This window comes from Myotis davidii, unplaced genomic scaffold (genome assembly GCF_000327345.1).
Source record: "Myotis davidii unplaced genomic scaffold, ASM32734v1 scaffold616, whole genome shotgun sequence".
Classification (NCBI taxonomy): Eukaryota; Metazoa; Chordata; class Mammalia; order Chiroptera; family Vespertilionidae; genus Myotis; species Myotis davidii.
Genome location: NW_006291965.1, coordinates 3,027,408 through 3,043,388, shown reverse-complemented (window position 1 = coordinate 3,043,388; position 15,981 = coordinate 3,027,408). Strand labels below are relative to the sequence as shown.

The 15,981-nt window shown below is 42.8% G+C and overlaps 1 protein-coding gene across 4 annotated transcripts in view; it reads left to right on the top strand.

The window, feature by feature from the left end:
• Positions 1–15,981, top strand: part of PIP5K1B (phosphatidylinositol-4-phosphate 5-kinase, type I, beta) — a 309,531-nt gene that overhangs the window by 192,681 nt on the left and 100,869 nt on the right. For all 4 annotated transcript variants that reach the window (XM_015565018.1, XM_015565016.1, XM_015565015.1 and 1 more), the window contains 2 exons: positions 8,061–8,213; positions 12,107–12,406. In XM_015565018.1, the coding sequence (XP_015420504.1) occupies positions 8,061–8,213; positions 12,107–12,406 (453 nt within the window). The remainder of the gene's footprint in view (positions 1–8,060; positions 8,214–12,106; positions 12,407–15,981) is intronic.

The window sequence follows — 15,981 nt, the reverse complement described above, 5'->3', positions numbered from 1 at the left end:
AGTGGCAGGGGGCTTCTTCCTGCTTTCCCTTTCGCCTCCCTGCATTGTGCCTACATATGCAAATTAACCGCCATCTTGTTGGCAGTTAACTGCCAATCTTAGTTGGCAGTTAATTTGCATATAGCCCTGATTAGCCAATGAAAAGGGTATTGGTCGTACGCCAATTACCATTTTTGTCTTTTATTAGATAGGATAAGATCAATCCCTTATCTGCTACACATGAGAAATTAATGCATTTTTCTCTCTGAATTTCCTTGAGATTCTGCAGGCAAAGGGGATACCATACATTTGCATTTCATAACACAGATCCAGTCAGTATGGGATGGCTGCCCCTCTGCCCTCTCCCGAGTAGGCCTCTCCTGTGGCCGTTGACCCCCAGGCTGGGAAGCCCTTGCTGCTGCTCATTCTGTCTCACAGCACAGCTTTCTTTTGGGAAGGCCCATTTCTGAACAAGGCCTCATGTGGCTGTCACAGTAATGAGCCTGTAAGCTAGAAAGTTTACTTTCATAATGAGGTCAAAGTGTTCACGAAGGAGCATAGGAGACTAAGCTGATGGCTTCTGGAAGCAAAGTCTTCCTTCAACCCTAGCCGACTTGGCTCAGTGGATAGAGCGTCAGCCTGTGGACTCAAGGGTCCCGGGCTCGATTCTGATTGAGGGCACATGCCCGGGTTGAGGGCTTGATCCCCAGTAGGGAGCGTGTAGGAGGCAGCCAATCAATGATTCTCTCTCATCATTGATATTTCTATCTCTGTCCCTCTCCCTTCCTGTCCGAAATCAATAAAAATATATATTTTTTAAAAAGTCTTCCTTCATGTACCTGGCAGAAAGGTAAATTAATCATTGCCTATTTTGAACACCTATTGTAACTAAAATACTTCGCTAATAACTTTTGGGAGATTCAAGACATTATAATTCATGAGAGTCAGAGAACTTAGAATCCAATTAGAATAATTGGTTTATGTAGGAAAGAACCATTCTACCAGGCAGTAAATAAAAAGACAGAAGCAACACATTAAATGGTCCAGGAATTGGGAAAAAGAATCCAAAAATATGAAGATAGTGTAGTGTGGGGGGGGGGGGGTGTCTCTCTCTCTCTTGGATTAATGATTAAGAGGCCTTCTTATGGGCATATGTGGTTTAACTGTGATTTTAAAATTACATAGGATTTGAAGGGAAAGATGTTGGAAGGGGCCAGAGGGAGGTGACTGTGATACCAAAGCTACAAATGCATTAAACCTTTAGAAGGACTTTGAGTAGGCCAGTATAGCAGGAGGGAGAGGTTTTGATCAGGAATATTAAAAAGATAGGGCCATATAATTCAAATAAATAGGTTTTCTTTAATTACAGGAAATGAATGAAATGTAGCGACTGACTACATATTTGACATTATTGAGCTATTGTTTTGGTGGGATGATGGTATTCTGTTTTAAAGGAGGAGTTCTTCTCTTTTAAGAAGTATCTGATGGATGATATGATTTGATGTCTGGGATTTGCTTCAAAGGAATATGAGGGAACCAGGCAGGGGAGTGGTTAGGAGTGAAAAGAAGACAAAATTGGCCATGAGTTGATAATTGTTGAAGCCAAAAGACAGAAACATGGATGTTGATTACACGGTTCTCTCTACTTTTATATATGTTGGAAATTTTTCCATAATGAAAAGTTAGGGGAGAAAAAGATAAGACCGGGAGGAAATAACCTTTTGTGGTTTTTTTTTCCCATTTCCACCAGCCTTATAACTGTATACACAGTTCAATAACCAGGCCCACCTCAGGGACCTGCAAGAAACACAGCAGGGGCAGTGGCTCTCTAGTTACACATGGCCTGGTCCTCATTGGCTACAGCTACCCACTTGCCCTGCACCGGGGATCCACAGCCCAGGACTGAGGCAGCTCCCCCTATAGGTCTTGGAGCTTCTAGACACTCAACCTCCAAACCACCCCAACTGGGGCCCCCACGCAGTGACCTGGAATGTGGCCTTTGAGGAAATGGTCTTTTGTAGGACACGGCATGCTTCAGAAAGTCAGGTGTGAGCCTCAGAGACTTTCTAGCCCAACCTTTCCTTTTAGGTGAGGCATCTGAAGCTGGGGTCAGTGAAGGGAAATGCCAAGGTTACCCACATTGGTGGGGACAGTGTCCATATCAGAACAGCCGTCTCCCCATCCCCCCCCTCCACAGCATTCTTTTCCTTTTACCATCTGGCCTCATGCTTCCCAACCCACTAAGTCACAGGCCTCTCATTAATTGTGGTCTCAAGGTAGGTATTCCCTAGCTCAGTGGTCGGCAAACTCATTAGTCAACAGAGGCAAATATCAACAGTATGACGATTGAAATTTCTTTTGAGAGCCAAATTTTTTAGACTTAAACTATATAGGTAGGTACATTGTTATTAACTTAATTAGGGTACTCCTAAGCTGGCCTTTGCTAAAAATGTCCTCAATCTGATTGAGGTATGTTCGCTGGTTCACTGAGGTCGACCCCTTCCAACTCTCCCATCCACACTTGTCTTGAATACTTGTTTCGTCTCCTTTCGTTCATCCTCTCTGTATGTCCAAACCATCACCATATACCTTTCTCAATCCTCAATACTACATCTTCTTTCACTCCACACATTCCCTAAAATTAACTTAATAAACTTTACTTAAAGTTTTAAGTCAACTTCGCACTGTACGTGCACGCCCGCACTTGGTATTTTGTGGAAGAGCCACACTCAAGGGGCCAAAGAGCCGCACGTGGCTCGCGTGCTGGGGTTTGCCGACCACTGCCCTAGCTCATTGAACTGTGAACAGTGATTATCCAGTCTGAAGAATACAGCCAAAGAGCTCAAACAGCCCTAACAAAACGCATTTTGGAAACATTAAGCCCAGGTAAACACAGAAAAATGAAATAAGATGGACCATGAAAAACTGTGGGGAGCAAAGTAGGATGTAGTGCAAATCTCTACCACGTGCATCCTGCCATCTGTCAAATGGGCTCTTTAAACCCAAATTGGCGAAGATAGACTGATCTAACGGTGGGGGAGGGGCTAGCATTAGGTGGTGATTGGAAGCTCTGTAGATAGGTTTGATATTGGAACTCCTTGATATGTGTCTTTCTCCTTAGTTTTGTGCTGTTGCATCTGGATTTCAGCCTGAATTATTCTGTTCATGTTCTCGGTTCCATTAAAATGCTGTTCCATTGCAAGTGTCATGTTGAAACGTGCCTAATTTGGACTGTGATACAGCTCGGTGAAGGTGCTTCTGCGTGCCCCGCTCAGCCATGCAATCGCTTTTTCTTCCTTATTTGTTCCTGAATAAACACCTCCCAAGAGAAGGCGAAGGGGCCCCAGAGCTTTTTCCCCGTCTCTGCTTGGGCAACAGCCTTTGGTTCATTTCCTTCTCCATCAAAACCCCAGGGGGATTTATATGATGTCTTTTCAGGTTCACTGATACCAATAAGAGAGAGAGCAGGGTGCATATTTAACACAGTCGGGAAGAAATGGCAGGGAAAGGATCACGCCATGCAAGTGTACATTGTTAAGTTGCCTTCGCAGGGCCCAGCTGGGCTGTACTCTGCGTTCTTTCCAAGGGTATAGGAGGGAGGCCCTGCAGGAAACAGAAGCCAGAGAGCGAATACATTGGACCAGCGGGCACAAATGGAAGTGCCTGGAAGGCACATAAAACCCAGGAGTGCACGGGGCTTGTTGATCATGTGGCTAATTAAACTGTTCCCATCTCTCCTCCTTATTTGCTCTTAAAAGGCAGCCAGCCTTTCAGTGAAGGTTGCTTAGAAGAGAATGTAACAGAATTGTAGGTGGAGAAACCATATAATCATAGATGACAGTGGTCATATTTCTGGTCAGTATCATGACGCCAGTTTGTTGCACACTAACGCTGTGCTTGTAGAGACCCCCGGGAAGTTATTAAAATGCGGCAGAACACTTCATTTCCCCCTTTCATACTAATTTAAAAATGACACAATAAAAGAGTGTTGGACAATTAAGTAACCCACGAAATAATCTCCATATTATGTCACTGCTTATAGAAGAATTTGAGACTAATTGGGAGCAGATGTTCAGGTCTGACTCCAGTTTTCTCCAGACAGCTCTGCCTGAATCACCCCCTCATTTCTCTGTTTGCAGCCTCTTATTTCCACACTCTGTGTTTTTGTACTTCCGCAGCATTTGCTCCAATCCATGAGAGGGTTCTGAGCCAAGACTTCCAACCTATGGAACAAGGAATCAGAATTTCTAGAGTCTGAGTCCTGCCTTCCTTCTTTGAGGCCTTTATTTTCCAGTGTCTCGAATTTGTGACTGCAGAAAAGGCCCACTTTTTGTCTTGCTTCTCGGTGTATCTGTGGGCAGGCCTGCTGCCGTAGGAGTCGGGCTGAGGCCCTCAGTGCATCCTAAGGCACCGCCAGCCCTCCCTCACCTGCCTGTCTGTTGCCAGTGGAGTGCCTCTCTCCACTGCATATGCCAGTGGTTCTCAACCTTGGCTGCACATTAGAATCACCTGGGAATCTTGTTTAAATCCTGATTTCTGGGTCTCATCCTCCGGAAATTCTGTTTCTTTGTTATGGGGTGAGGCCACAACATTAGTAACAAAGAAACAATTTCTGGAGGATGAGGCCCAGAAATCAGGATTTTAAAAAAGATTCCCAGGTGATTCTAATGTGCAGCCAAGGTTGAGAACCACTGGCATATGGTCATGTAATCAAAGTTAGCACCAGCCAGAGCTAAACGGTCAGCCGTTGCCAGGCATTTTGAAAGCATCCACTCTAAAAGCTTCCAACTGCTTTCTCGTAGGCATTATTATCTTTGTTTTAGAGATGAGATTCCTTAGACTCCAGGTTGCACAAGCAGCCACGGGCAGCGCCACGTGTTACAAACATCGGTTGGTTCCGAGTCCCTGGCCCTGCCACTGACCACCCACCACACGGACGCCCTCACGGCAGGAAGGTGCCCTCTGCTTCCCCTCGGCTTGTACGGCATCCTGTGCGCAGGCTGATGCTATTGCTGTTTTCCTACCTTGTCCTCAACTTGTCCAGAAAGGCCAAGGCGGTAGTGCTGCCCAGCACGAGAGCGTCAGGAAGTGAGGAAGGAGGAAGAAGGCTGAGGAAGGAGATGGAAGTTGCCAGTGCCTGTTAGGAAGGCAGTAAGCATTTGGCTTCTTTCTCTCCTTGGAGAATTTTCTTCCCCTTGTCTGAGGTGCTGCCAAAGCAAGAGAGTCTAGAAGGGGACAACTAGAGAACTGCTTTTTAGTCATTTTTCTCCCAGTTTCTCCTCCCTCCTTCTCTGCCGCCCCTCCTCTCTGACTTGCCTTCACAAGCCCAGATGGAAGTCTTTGAGGGGTGTTCAGCCGTGTGGTCAGAGGCCTCCGTCAGAGGCTACGGTTCTTTAAATCCCTGCCTGTGCCATTCCCCAGGGCTAGTCAGATCACACACATGTTCGCCTCCTTACCTTGGCTCTCACCCAGTGTTTCTCTAGTCAGTAATGAGGATTATTAGTGAAACGCTGAGCTCGGTAACCAAAAATTGACCTCTCTGCTAGTTTTTGTCACTTTTGGCGAGATTTACAGCCCTTGTTGTTGATGAAGTCCAGTCATTTGTTTGACAAAAAGTTACTGAATGTCCGCTATGTGCAAGGCCTCGGTCCTGAGCAGTATCACAGGATCCGATATTCATAGTTTCTGCACTCACAGCGCTCTAATGGGAGCTCGGAATCTGTGAATAGGCCATTAAGGTGTTTTTGTAGTAACTTCTGTGGTGAGGACGTCCAATGGCAGGAGGCAGTTGATCTAGACTCGCGGAACCAGGGAGTTTTCTGGAATGAGTGCTAGCAACACTGAAAGCCACATCACTGTAACAGCCTCCTCACTGTGCTCCCTGCATCTTCCTTTCGTCCACCTGCAGTGGGTTCTCACACAGTAGATGGAGTGGTGCTCTGCTCCAGACGCTCCAGGGCAGCGGTTCTTAACCTGTGGGTCACGACCCCTTTGGGGGTCGAACGACCCTTTCACAGGGATCGCCTAAGACCATCGGAAAACATATATATAATTACATATTGTGTTTGTGATTAATCACTATGCTTTAATAATGTTCAATTTGTAACAATGAAAATACATCCTGCGTATCAGATATTTACATGACGATTCATAACAGTAGCAACATTACAGTTATGAAGTAGCAACGGAAATAATTCTATGGTTGGGGGTCACCACAACATGAGGAACTGTATTAAAGGGCCGCGGCATTAGGAAGGTTGAGAACCACTGCTCCAGGGGCTTTCAGCTCCCCTAGAGAAGAGGCCGTTGTCCTTACAGTGGCCTGTGGCACCTGCGTGCTCTGGCCAGCTCGACCCTCCTGGCTTCATCCTTTGCAGCTCCCCTCCTTGCTTACCTGCTCCAGCCACTGGCCTCCTTGCTGTGCCTTGAACTCCCCAGGTCTCCACACTTTCGCAGTTGTCCTTCCCTCGGCCTGAAACGCCCCAGATCTCCACAGGCCTCTGCTCAAATGCCACCTTCCCAATGAGGCTTCCCGTGACCACCCTACTTAAAATGTATTGCAGCCCAGTCCTCACCCATTGCTGGGACTCTCCGCCCCCCTTTTCATGCTTCATTTTTCTCACTAGCACTTACCACACTCTGATGTAAATTTATTCACTTGTTAGTTCACTGTCTGTTTCCTCTCCTAGGATATCAGCTTCATGAATGCCTGGGAAATGACACAGGCTCAATAGGCGTTTTAAATGTTGAATGAGTTCATGATGGAGTGGTCGTCAACCAGGTGAAGGTAGTCTGGAGGTTGTTTCTGGTAGAGGAGAATGCCAAAGGCTAGTAGTTAAGAGTGTGCAGCACATTTGATAAAATGGGAAGCAGCTCTCTACGACTAGAGCTAGAATGTGAAGAGGGACGTGAAGAGAGAAAAGATCGCAGGGCAGAGCTGGGCCTTTCCTGGCCTTAAAACATCTGTTCTAAAATCTTGGGTATTATCTTCTATGTAGACAGTGGAAACCACTGAAAGCTGTGAAGGCATGGAAGGGTATGCTCAGCTTTGTATTTTAGAAAGATCCTTGGTTTCCTGTTGGAGAATGCACTGGAGGGCTGGCGTGTGGATAGTTGAGATGAGGTGGGACTTTCCATAGTAATCAAGGCATGAAGTGATGAAACCATTGAACTGAGGGTATTGGCAAAAGAGATGTCATGAAGGGGGTTGGTATAATCAAGAGTCTGGATGTGGAAGGTGAAGAAATGTGAGGCATTAAGGGTACCCTGCCCAAGTGTTTGGGGAACAAAGATGCTTCCATTCCCTATGATAGGCAGGGAGAAAGGAGAAGATGGAGGATGCTGCAGGAGGCAGGTGTACAGTGGCCGTGCCTGGTCGTGCAGGGTGTGCACCTTCAAGAATACCTGGCCACGGTGAGGGGATGGAGCCTGGAATTCAGCCCTCCTACTCACCAACCTTGTAACTGGCCCGCTGCTACATCTGCCGGGAGAAAGAGGCACCTTTTTCTAATTCCCACAAAGGCGCCACAGTCCTGAGATGAATTTGATTTTGAACTCGTTGCATGTGGAATGTTTGTGATATAACTAAGTAAAAAATATCCAATAAAAGGTTAGGTGTACAGGTCTGGAGTCCTAGAGAGAGATCTGGGCTGGAGATACAGATGTTAGAGACATTTCCTTGGCGAAGCCCTGAGTGGATAACACTCTTTGGGAGAATAAATCATGAGAAGAGAACAGGTGTCAGTGTTCAAGTGACAAATACACAGTGTGGATCCGACCTTTAGTTGTTATTTTATGGGCACTTCTGGGGAACAGAGCACCTTAGTCAACACTGCTGTTTGAGCTATCTCATCGAATACATGCGATGATTTATGATTCTATCATATAACGCCAGGGGTGGGAAGGGCATGTCTGTGTCCCATCAAAGTATTATTAAGATAAATGGATCAATTAAAGTTTCTGACATCTCCCACAGAGCCTTCTGAGTGTACCCGGAGCCTCTTCTTAAAGCTCATGGAGAGCGCTGCCTGTTTGCAAATGGCCAGATAGGTAATGCTGTGGTTTTCCTCCTTACTCTTCAGTATTCCCTCTGCAATGAACCGCTGATAGAGCTGTCCAACCCCGGAGCCAGTGGATCCTTGTTTTTTGTGACCAGTGATGATGAATTTATTATCAAAACCGTTCAGCATAAAGAGGCGGAGTTCCTTCAGAAGCTGCTGCCCGGCTATTACATGGTAAGTAGCTGCACATAATTAAAGCTTCTGCTTGAGATTTAATTACTTTCTTCAAAAGTGTATTTCTGTGTGTGTCCTTAGTGACTCTTTGGCATGTTTCTTTCTCTCTGGTGAACTTTATTTTGTATTTAGACTATGCTATGACATTTCTTGACAAGATTTGAAAAGCAAAATAGAACTGAGTAGCAGAGCATAGCTGTTAACTTGCTCTGCCCTGGGTTCAAATCCCAGCTCAGCCATTAACTGACTGTGTGACCATGAGTAAGCAAGGTAACCTCTGAGCCTTAGTCCTTTCAATCTTTAAAAGCTGGGAAATGCCTATTTTATGTGGTGGTTGTGATGAGAGAGAGAGAGAGAGAGAGAGAGAGAGAGAGAGAGAGAGAGAGAGAGAGACAGACACAGGATGTAAGATAAAGGAAGCAATGCATTCATTGTAAACTCCTTGCACCCAGTACATACTAATAACATGAGTGGTTAATATTCGTTGAGTGCTAAACTATGTTAAGAACAGCTACAAGTGCTTTTCTTGTATTAACACATTTAATCCTCACAGCAATTTTGGACACTTCAGTCATTGCCATTTTGTAGATGAGTAACTGAGACAAAGATAAATGGAATAAGTTGCCAGGGGTTATTCAGGGAGTGAGCTGTAGAGGTGGGACTTGAATACAAGTGGTAGGGTTCCAGAAGGCTGTGTCTTTAACCCCTGCACTATGTACCAGCATTCATTCAAGAATAACCACTATAATTCAGAATTTCATAGGTTAAGTATAATGACATGAAAATCACCTTTCATGTAATGTTTTAGAGACAAACAACCAGTAATCTAGTCTAGGTGAATTTACTAGACATTTAGTCTAAATTTTTCAAAAATAAACACTTTCCTAAGTAACCTTTTCATCTTCATCCCTCCCATGTATTGGCACCTTCATGACAGTTAATAATGATCTGTGGTTGGAATGGCTACAGGAAGCAGTTTAGATGTCAAGCCCCCAGTCCTGCTGCTTACTTGCTGAGAGAGATAACTGTTGTCCTTGTTTCAAAACAGAATTGATGAGATGCCACACAGCTCATTTATGTGTAAAAGATTATTTAAATCCAAACTCTGCTAGAGACTACATTAAGTGCTGTAAATCTGCCACACATGTAAATAGAGCGATCAAACATCTAAATACGAATCTTAAATGACAGCATGCACAGATTTTAAAAGGTCTTGATCCTGAATGAATAGCTTTTATTTTTGAGCAAATTCTCTTCTTTCTGTTAGAGAATATAAAAAATACAGAAAAGGAAAAAGAATGCAACCATCCATAATTCCTTTCCCAGAGATGTGTATTACTAATATTTGGTATAAGTTGGTATATGTCCTTTCGGCTGTATTGTATTTATACACACATTTTAAAATAATGTAAAATTGGAATCAAACTAACATCACACTCTTGGCTAACCTCTAAGTGAGCAAATCTTAAATGTCTATAGTTCTAAGCCTCTGTAGTTCTAGATAGACTAGTCTCTTACATGAGTATTAAATTGAAATTAATAAATATTCAGTAAAACTTTAAAATTTAGCTGAACAAGTGGTTTTATCCAAGTCATGTATGCTAGTGTAACAAACAATATAATTCATCCCACTAACAAGAAACGGATGGGAACATCATGTAGTTTTCCAAATAGACATTGAAGAGAAACTAAGGCACTCGAAATTCAACATCTTTTCTTAATTAAAATTCCAAAAATTGGCAGGGAGGTCTTTCAATGTAAGAAGTATGTGAATACTCATATTTTATACCTTTATCAGTCTCCAAGAATTCACATATCTCATTGAGAAGAACAAGAGCCCTTTCACTGGAAATGATAGAAAAGAAAAAGGATGTCCTTCACCAATGGTCCTTTCTGATATATTGGCTAGAATTCTTAGCAATAAATGTTTGATACAGAAATAGAAGGAAGGTGTAAACTCTGTTCTTTACAAATTATAAAATTGAAAATCAGCAAAATTTCAAGAAAATACACTGGTAGTTTCTAGGTATTAAGAATCCACCAGATATAAGACAAATCTACAAAATCCATGTATTCTATTATGTAGATCGTATAGAGTTGGAGAATATGGGGGAGGGGAGATTCCATTCATAATGAGAATCATATAAGGAACATTATTAGAAAAATAAAGATAAGTAAATGAAGACATACTATAATTCTGATTGGGAAAGCAAATTAAAGTAACTATAACATATGACAAGTAACCCTGCAAAATTTTGTAGTTTATGAAAAGAAATGTATAAGACTAATATGATGGAAAGTTAAAAAATTTTATTTAAGGACATAAAAATGATGTAAGATAGTAAAGACATATGCATCATTTCTGAACTCAGTATTGTAAAGATTTCAATTACCCCCAAGTAAACATATAATCCAGTGTAATTCCAATATAATGTTTTCCTAGAACTTGACAAAGCTGATTCATTTGCATGTAAAAACAAGTATTATTTTAAAAGCACCTAAAAAATTAAACAGTGGAAGGGAAGAGTTGTAAGAACGGACAAAACATTTTGGGGGGAAAGAATGGTGGGCCTGCTCTTAATATATCAAAACTCTATAAAGCCGTACTAAAATTATAGATGTGGTAGGCAAGTAGATCAGTGGCTTCAAATCAAGTGTCCAGAAATAAATGCATGTGCTTTGATAACTTATCATATGATATAGGAGGAACTTAAACTCAATTGGGAAAGGATAGACTCGTCAATAAATGGCTACGTCACATTGAAGAAAAAAAAATTTAATTCCTGTTTTAGATCTTTCGCACTCACACAAATTAATTTCATATGGTGTAAAAACATAATGTAAGGACCAAAACTATGAAGATCTGGAAGAGAAGGCATTTATAACCTGGGGATATAAAACGCTTTGTTAAACAAGAAGCCAAAAAAGCCCAAGAAGTGAGTTCATGAATGTTACTACATTAAAAAACAAAACATCTGTATAATGAAAAAATAGCACAAGATTAAGATAAGCACATCGAATATTTCTGGAATGATATAAGGAAAGTGGGAATATTCGTTTCCTCAAAAGTTGGGAATTAGGGGAAGGTTTGTGCACAGTAGAGACTTTTCATATATATATATATATGCCATTCCTTTCTCACCTACTTTTAAAGTAGGACAAAAACAGGCATGTATTCTTTGTTTTTATATTTTAAAAAGACTGGGACAAAATATTTACTCCCTAGAGAATAGGAAAATGGTAAATATCTAGACTATATCAAGGACTCCAACAAGAACAAAAACCTAAGTCAGCAAGGGGATGGATGTTAGCAGAAAATTATCTTTGAGGTACCTAAATATAAATCAGAAATATTACATTTCTCTAATCAGTGATGTTCAAATTATTTTTTAAAGTTTTCATTTTTCACCAATCATGTTTACAAAGATTTTAAAGTTTGATACTCAGCACTGATAAGAGTGAAAATGTGTAATCTTACAAAGTGTGCCTGTGAATCAGACTGGCCATTTCGGAAGACAGTTTTTCCGGAGCTATTAAAATTTAAAATGTTCATCCCTTATTCCCAAGCAATTAATTTTGTCTTTGGCTACCTTAGAGAATAGTCACACACGACACTAATCAATTCTTTGCCCATTTTTTACTTGGAGCTAACTTGGGACTTTCTGTCCATTTTTAATTCAGCTACTTTTAGTGTCTTGAGTTTAGAATGATAAAGTTGCTATTGAAATAAGCCAATTGAAGAACTAGATTAGGGGCAGCAAACTTTTAGCAATGGCCATTAGTAAAGACAATCGTGTTCTGTTTTTTTAAAACAGGTGAAAATACATCTTTAGTGGAGCTTATTTGGTAAAAATAGGATATTTTAATCATTTTTTTTCTTTTTCTTTATTTAGAATTTAAACCAGAATCCAAGGACTCTTTTGCCAAAATTTTATGGACTGTATTGCATGCAATCAGGGGGCATTAACATCAGAATCGTGGTGATGAACAATGTCTTGCCGCGCGCCATGAGAATGCACTTTACATACGACTTGAAAGGCTCGACCTACAAGCGAAGAGCATCCCGAAAAGAGAGAGAAAAGTCCAACCCCACCTTTAAGGACTTAGATTTCCTACAAGACATGCACGAAGGGTTGTATTTTGATACAGAAACATACAATGCGCTCATGAAAACTCTTCAGAGAGACTGTCGGGTAAGGAAACGCTGTTGCTCTGATTTCCTTTGAAAAGTCACCTGTAGGGATGTAAGAAATTGTCAGAAATGGCCAAGCGGATACGTGGAATCCCGTTGGTCCCAATCCTGGTGCTGACTCACACTTCCCTGATGTCAGGGATTTGTGGATGATGAGGGAATTGTCTAGAGCACCGGTTCTCAACCTGTGGGTCAAGACCCCTTTGGAGGTTAAACGACCCTTTCACAGGGGTCACCTAAGACCATTGGAAAACACATATATAATTACATATTGTTTTTGTGATTAATCACTATGCTTTAATTGTGTTCAATTTGTAGCAAGGAAATTGGGCGTCACCACAATATGAGGAACTGTATTAAAGGGTCGCGGCATTAGGAAGGTTGAGAACCACTGGTCTAGAGCATCTGTTGATGGTTACTAATAAGCTAAGTCAGCTTTTTTTATATAAAATGAAAAATGATTTGCTTTGCTTTTCATCCTCTGCTGTGGGGATGGTAGTTAAACTAGAGGCTAAAGAAATTTAGGTTGAAAGCAGTGATTAGGCCATGTAGAAATCTTGGAAGAAGTAAGATTCCAACAGGCAAGAGAAGCTTAGAGAAAAGGTCTGTGGTGGGATTGATAAGTGGGTTCCTGGCAGTCAGGTGTGGATGCGGACCCTGTGGTGAACCCATTTGCTGAACGTGTTTTATGTGATCTGAATAAGAGGTGATCAGGAATGAGGCTTAACAGAGTAAACACCATTTTACCCAAACTTCACCAGAGTAATTGCCAAAAGGGAGGAGGAATTCATAGTCCGAAGTCCCCAGCCTTCCATACTTAAAGAAAAAAAGTGTAAGGCCAAAACCCAGGGAGGATTTTGTTGACATGGTGAATTTGAAGAAAGTAAGTTCAAGTCCTTTTGATGACAAAGATGAAAATGCAATTCTGATGGGCTCTGAAGGGTGATGATCATTTCATTAACGAGTTCTCGGGAATATCATTTCCTGGCTCAGATGAACTTAGGGGAATCATCATAGTGGAGATGGCCAGGAGGCATGTTGGTTTGGGTCTGACCACGGCTTTCTGGAAGAGCAGGTGGGACTCGCTGGGCCTGGTCACTGGGAACAGGGATGCCTCCCAGGCTGTGGCTTTCTGGGCCCTCTGTGGGCCTGGGCAGATGGCCCACAGTGTTCCCAGGGAGGGAGGACCCTTCTCTGCCAGACTTGGGCTCCCCTGAAGCTGAGGAGGGCATTCTAACCACCCATGTAGTGTGTAAGGTGGGGAATTCTCACTGAGAAAACAGCCCCACCATGTCTGATTTTTTTCTATCTACATGTTCAACGTGTCTGATAACGCATGAAGATGTGTCCATGGAATTGTTTGTTTCATTGATAGAGATGTTATTCCCTAGCTTCTATTTTTTAACTACCATCAAGTGAATGCTCAGAATGTGCTGGGCTATGTTTTTAATGCACCATTTTATTTCATTCTCTCAGCAGCCATTGGGAATCAGTACTATTCATACTCCCATTTAGCCCATGAACAGTGAGGTTCTCAACGAGGTTAAGAAACCTGCCCAGCATTACTTAGCAAGTCAGTGGCAGAGCCCACACCTATTTGGGTACAAAGTATGCACTGTTAACAATTGAAATGTAAAAGATTCACTGGGGGGAGGTGGGGGACAGTGGGAACCAAGGGGAAAAAATGTCCAGCTGAGCTATTCAGATATCTGGATGAATATGAATGATTTATGTTTTTCCTTAAAAAAGAAAAAAAAACCATACATTTTAATAGAAACCTTTTCCTGTGCTTTTTCTGCCCTTACAGGATGTGGGTGAAAAGTGACTCTCAATTCCCCAGAGTTTAGTATAAGCCTCTCCAGTTTTAGATTTGCTTTCTATTAGTGCCTGTGTGTGAGCGCATGCGCAAGCGTGCTTCTTGCCTGTTTAATATGGAAACCTTTTCCTGCTGTCTTTTAAAACCACAGGCTTCTATGCCAGAGAAAGGAAAGGTCAAATGTAAAAGAGCCATGGCACAGGATTTGTCTGTTTATTTACCGTTCCTGAGGCCAAGACCGATAGAACAGGATCAACATGACTTTTCATCAGGAGTGAGACCCTGGAGATTTGCCGTTTTATGTGTGGAATATTTGTTGCTCTAAGGAACATAAAGGCCAGTGTAGAAGTATCCTAAGGCTCGCTCTTCTCACTCATTACACTTGATCTTGTAGAAGAACCATGGACCTTCCTTAAATGGCACACAACGTTTATCTTCAGAATGGCTTTTCTGGGGTGTATGGGAGCGTGTAAGTGCTGCAGTGTGTGTGTGTGTGTTGGGGTCGGTGGGGATCTGAGCCCCTTCCATGATCTGCCTTGACTATGACCAAGGCCTCTGTAATCTCAAGTCAGCAGTTGGTTCTCTGAGCAGAACTGCCTCAAGAAAGGCACGTTTCTGGAATGGTAGGCCTTAGTATGTAATCATCATGGACCTCTTTGCAAAACTGATTAAAGGTGTCTTCCCAGAAAAAATGCCCATCCACACGCAACAGTTCAGAAATTCCTTGGAGCCCAGTGTCTCCCTACACACATACATACATATATATTTACATACAGAGAGAGGAGGGGATATATACATACATACAGAGAGGGGGGAAAGAGGAGAGATAGTGGAATGGGGGAGAGAGAGAGAGAGTGAGTGAGAATGAGGGAGAGTGAGGGAGAGTAAGGGAGAGAGAGAGAGAGAGAGAGAGAGAGAGAGAGAGAGAGAGAGAGAGACCCACCCCAGAGCCATATAGCAGTCATCCCTCTCTCTCTCCAGGTCATCCTCTGAAGGGCCAACTCCTGGTATGGGATCTGTGGGTGGCATTGCCAAGAGCATCTCGTCCTCATATCTCTCTCGCTTTGCAGAACTGAGCTTTAGTGCTGGCCGAGGTGCTGTGCGTTCAGGGAGACTGGAAGGTCACCCGGGCCGATGCCAGCACCCAATAGCAGGAAAGCGACGCTGTAAATATTCCTCTAAGTGAGGTGGTCCAGCTGAGGCTCTAGAAACAAATCAATCAAGGGACTGCACTATGGTGTCAGCCGCCCGGCAGAGAAAGGTGCGCTAGACCCTTATCAGGACACAGCCTTTCACTCATGTGTCAGACCTACCAGGTGCCACCGTGAGGTGAAAGACCTCTATTTTTTATAAACTGACATACAGTATATTACGTACAATGATTCTATTCTAAGGCATTGTGAGGATCAAAGTAGGTGAGTCATAGCTTGGTTTTGGAGGATGAGAAGCATTCTTCAGGTAGGCAAAGCAGTAGAAGTTCATTTCTAGGAAGATAAAACAATGTAAGTGAGGCATGAAAGAGCACGATGCATTCTCTGAACTGGAGTTGTCCGGTGTTGCAGTGGTTGACAGTGAGGAAGAGCATGTGAAGCAGGAGAGAAATCCAGTCAGGAGCCAGATAATGTCAAACACCCCTTTCTAGTGGTGCCAGGGTGCTCCCTCTTAAGCTTAGAAGTGGCAAATCCAAGCATCCCAGACCTTTGGACCCCAGCTTTTCTGTTCTTCCCAGACAGATACAATGAGCCTCCTAACCCTGTGAC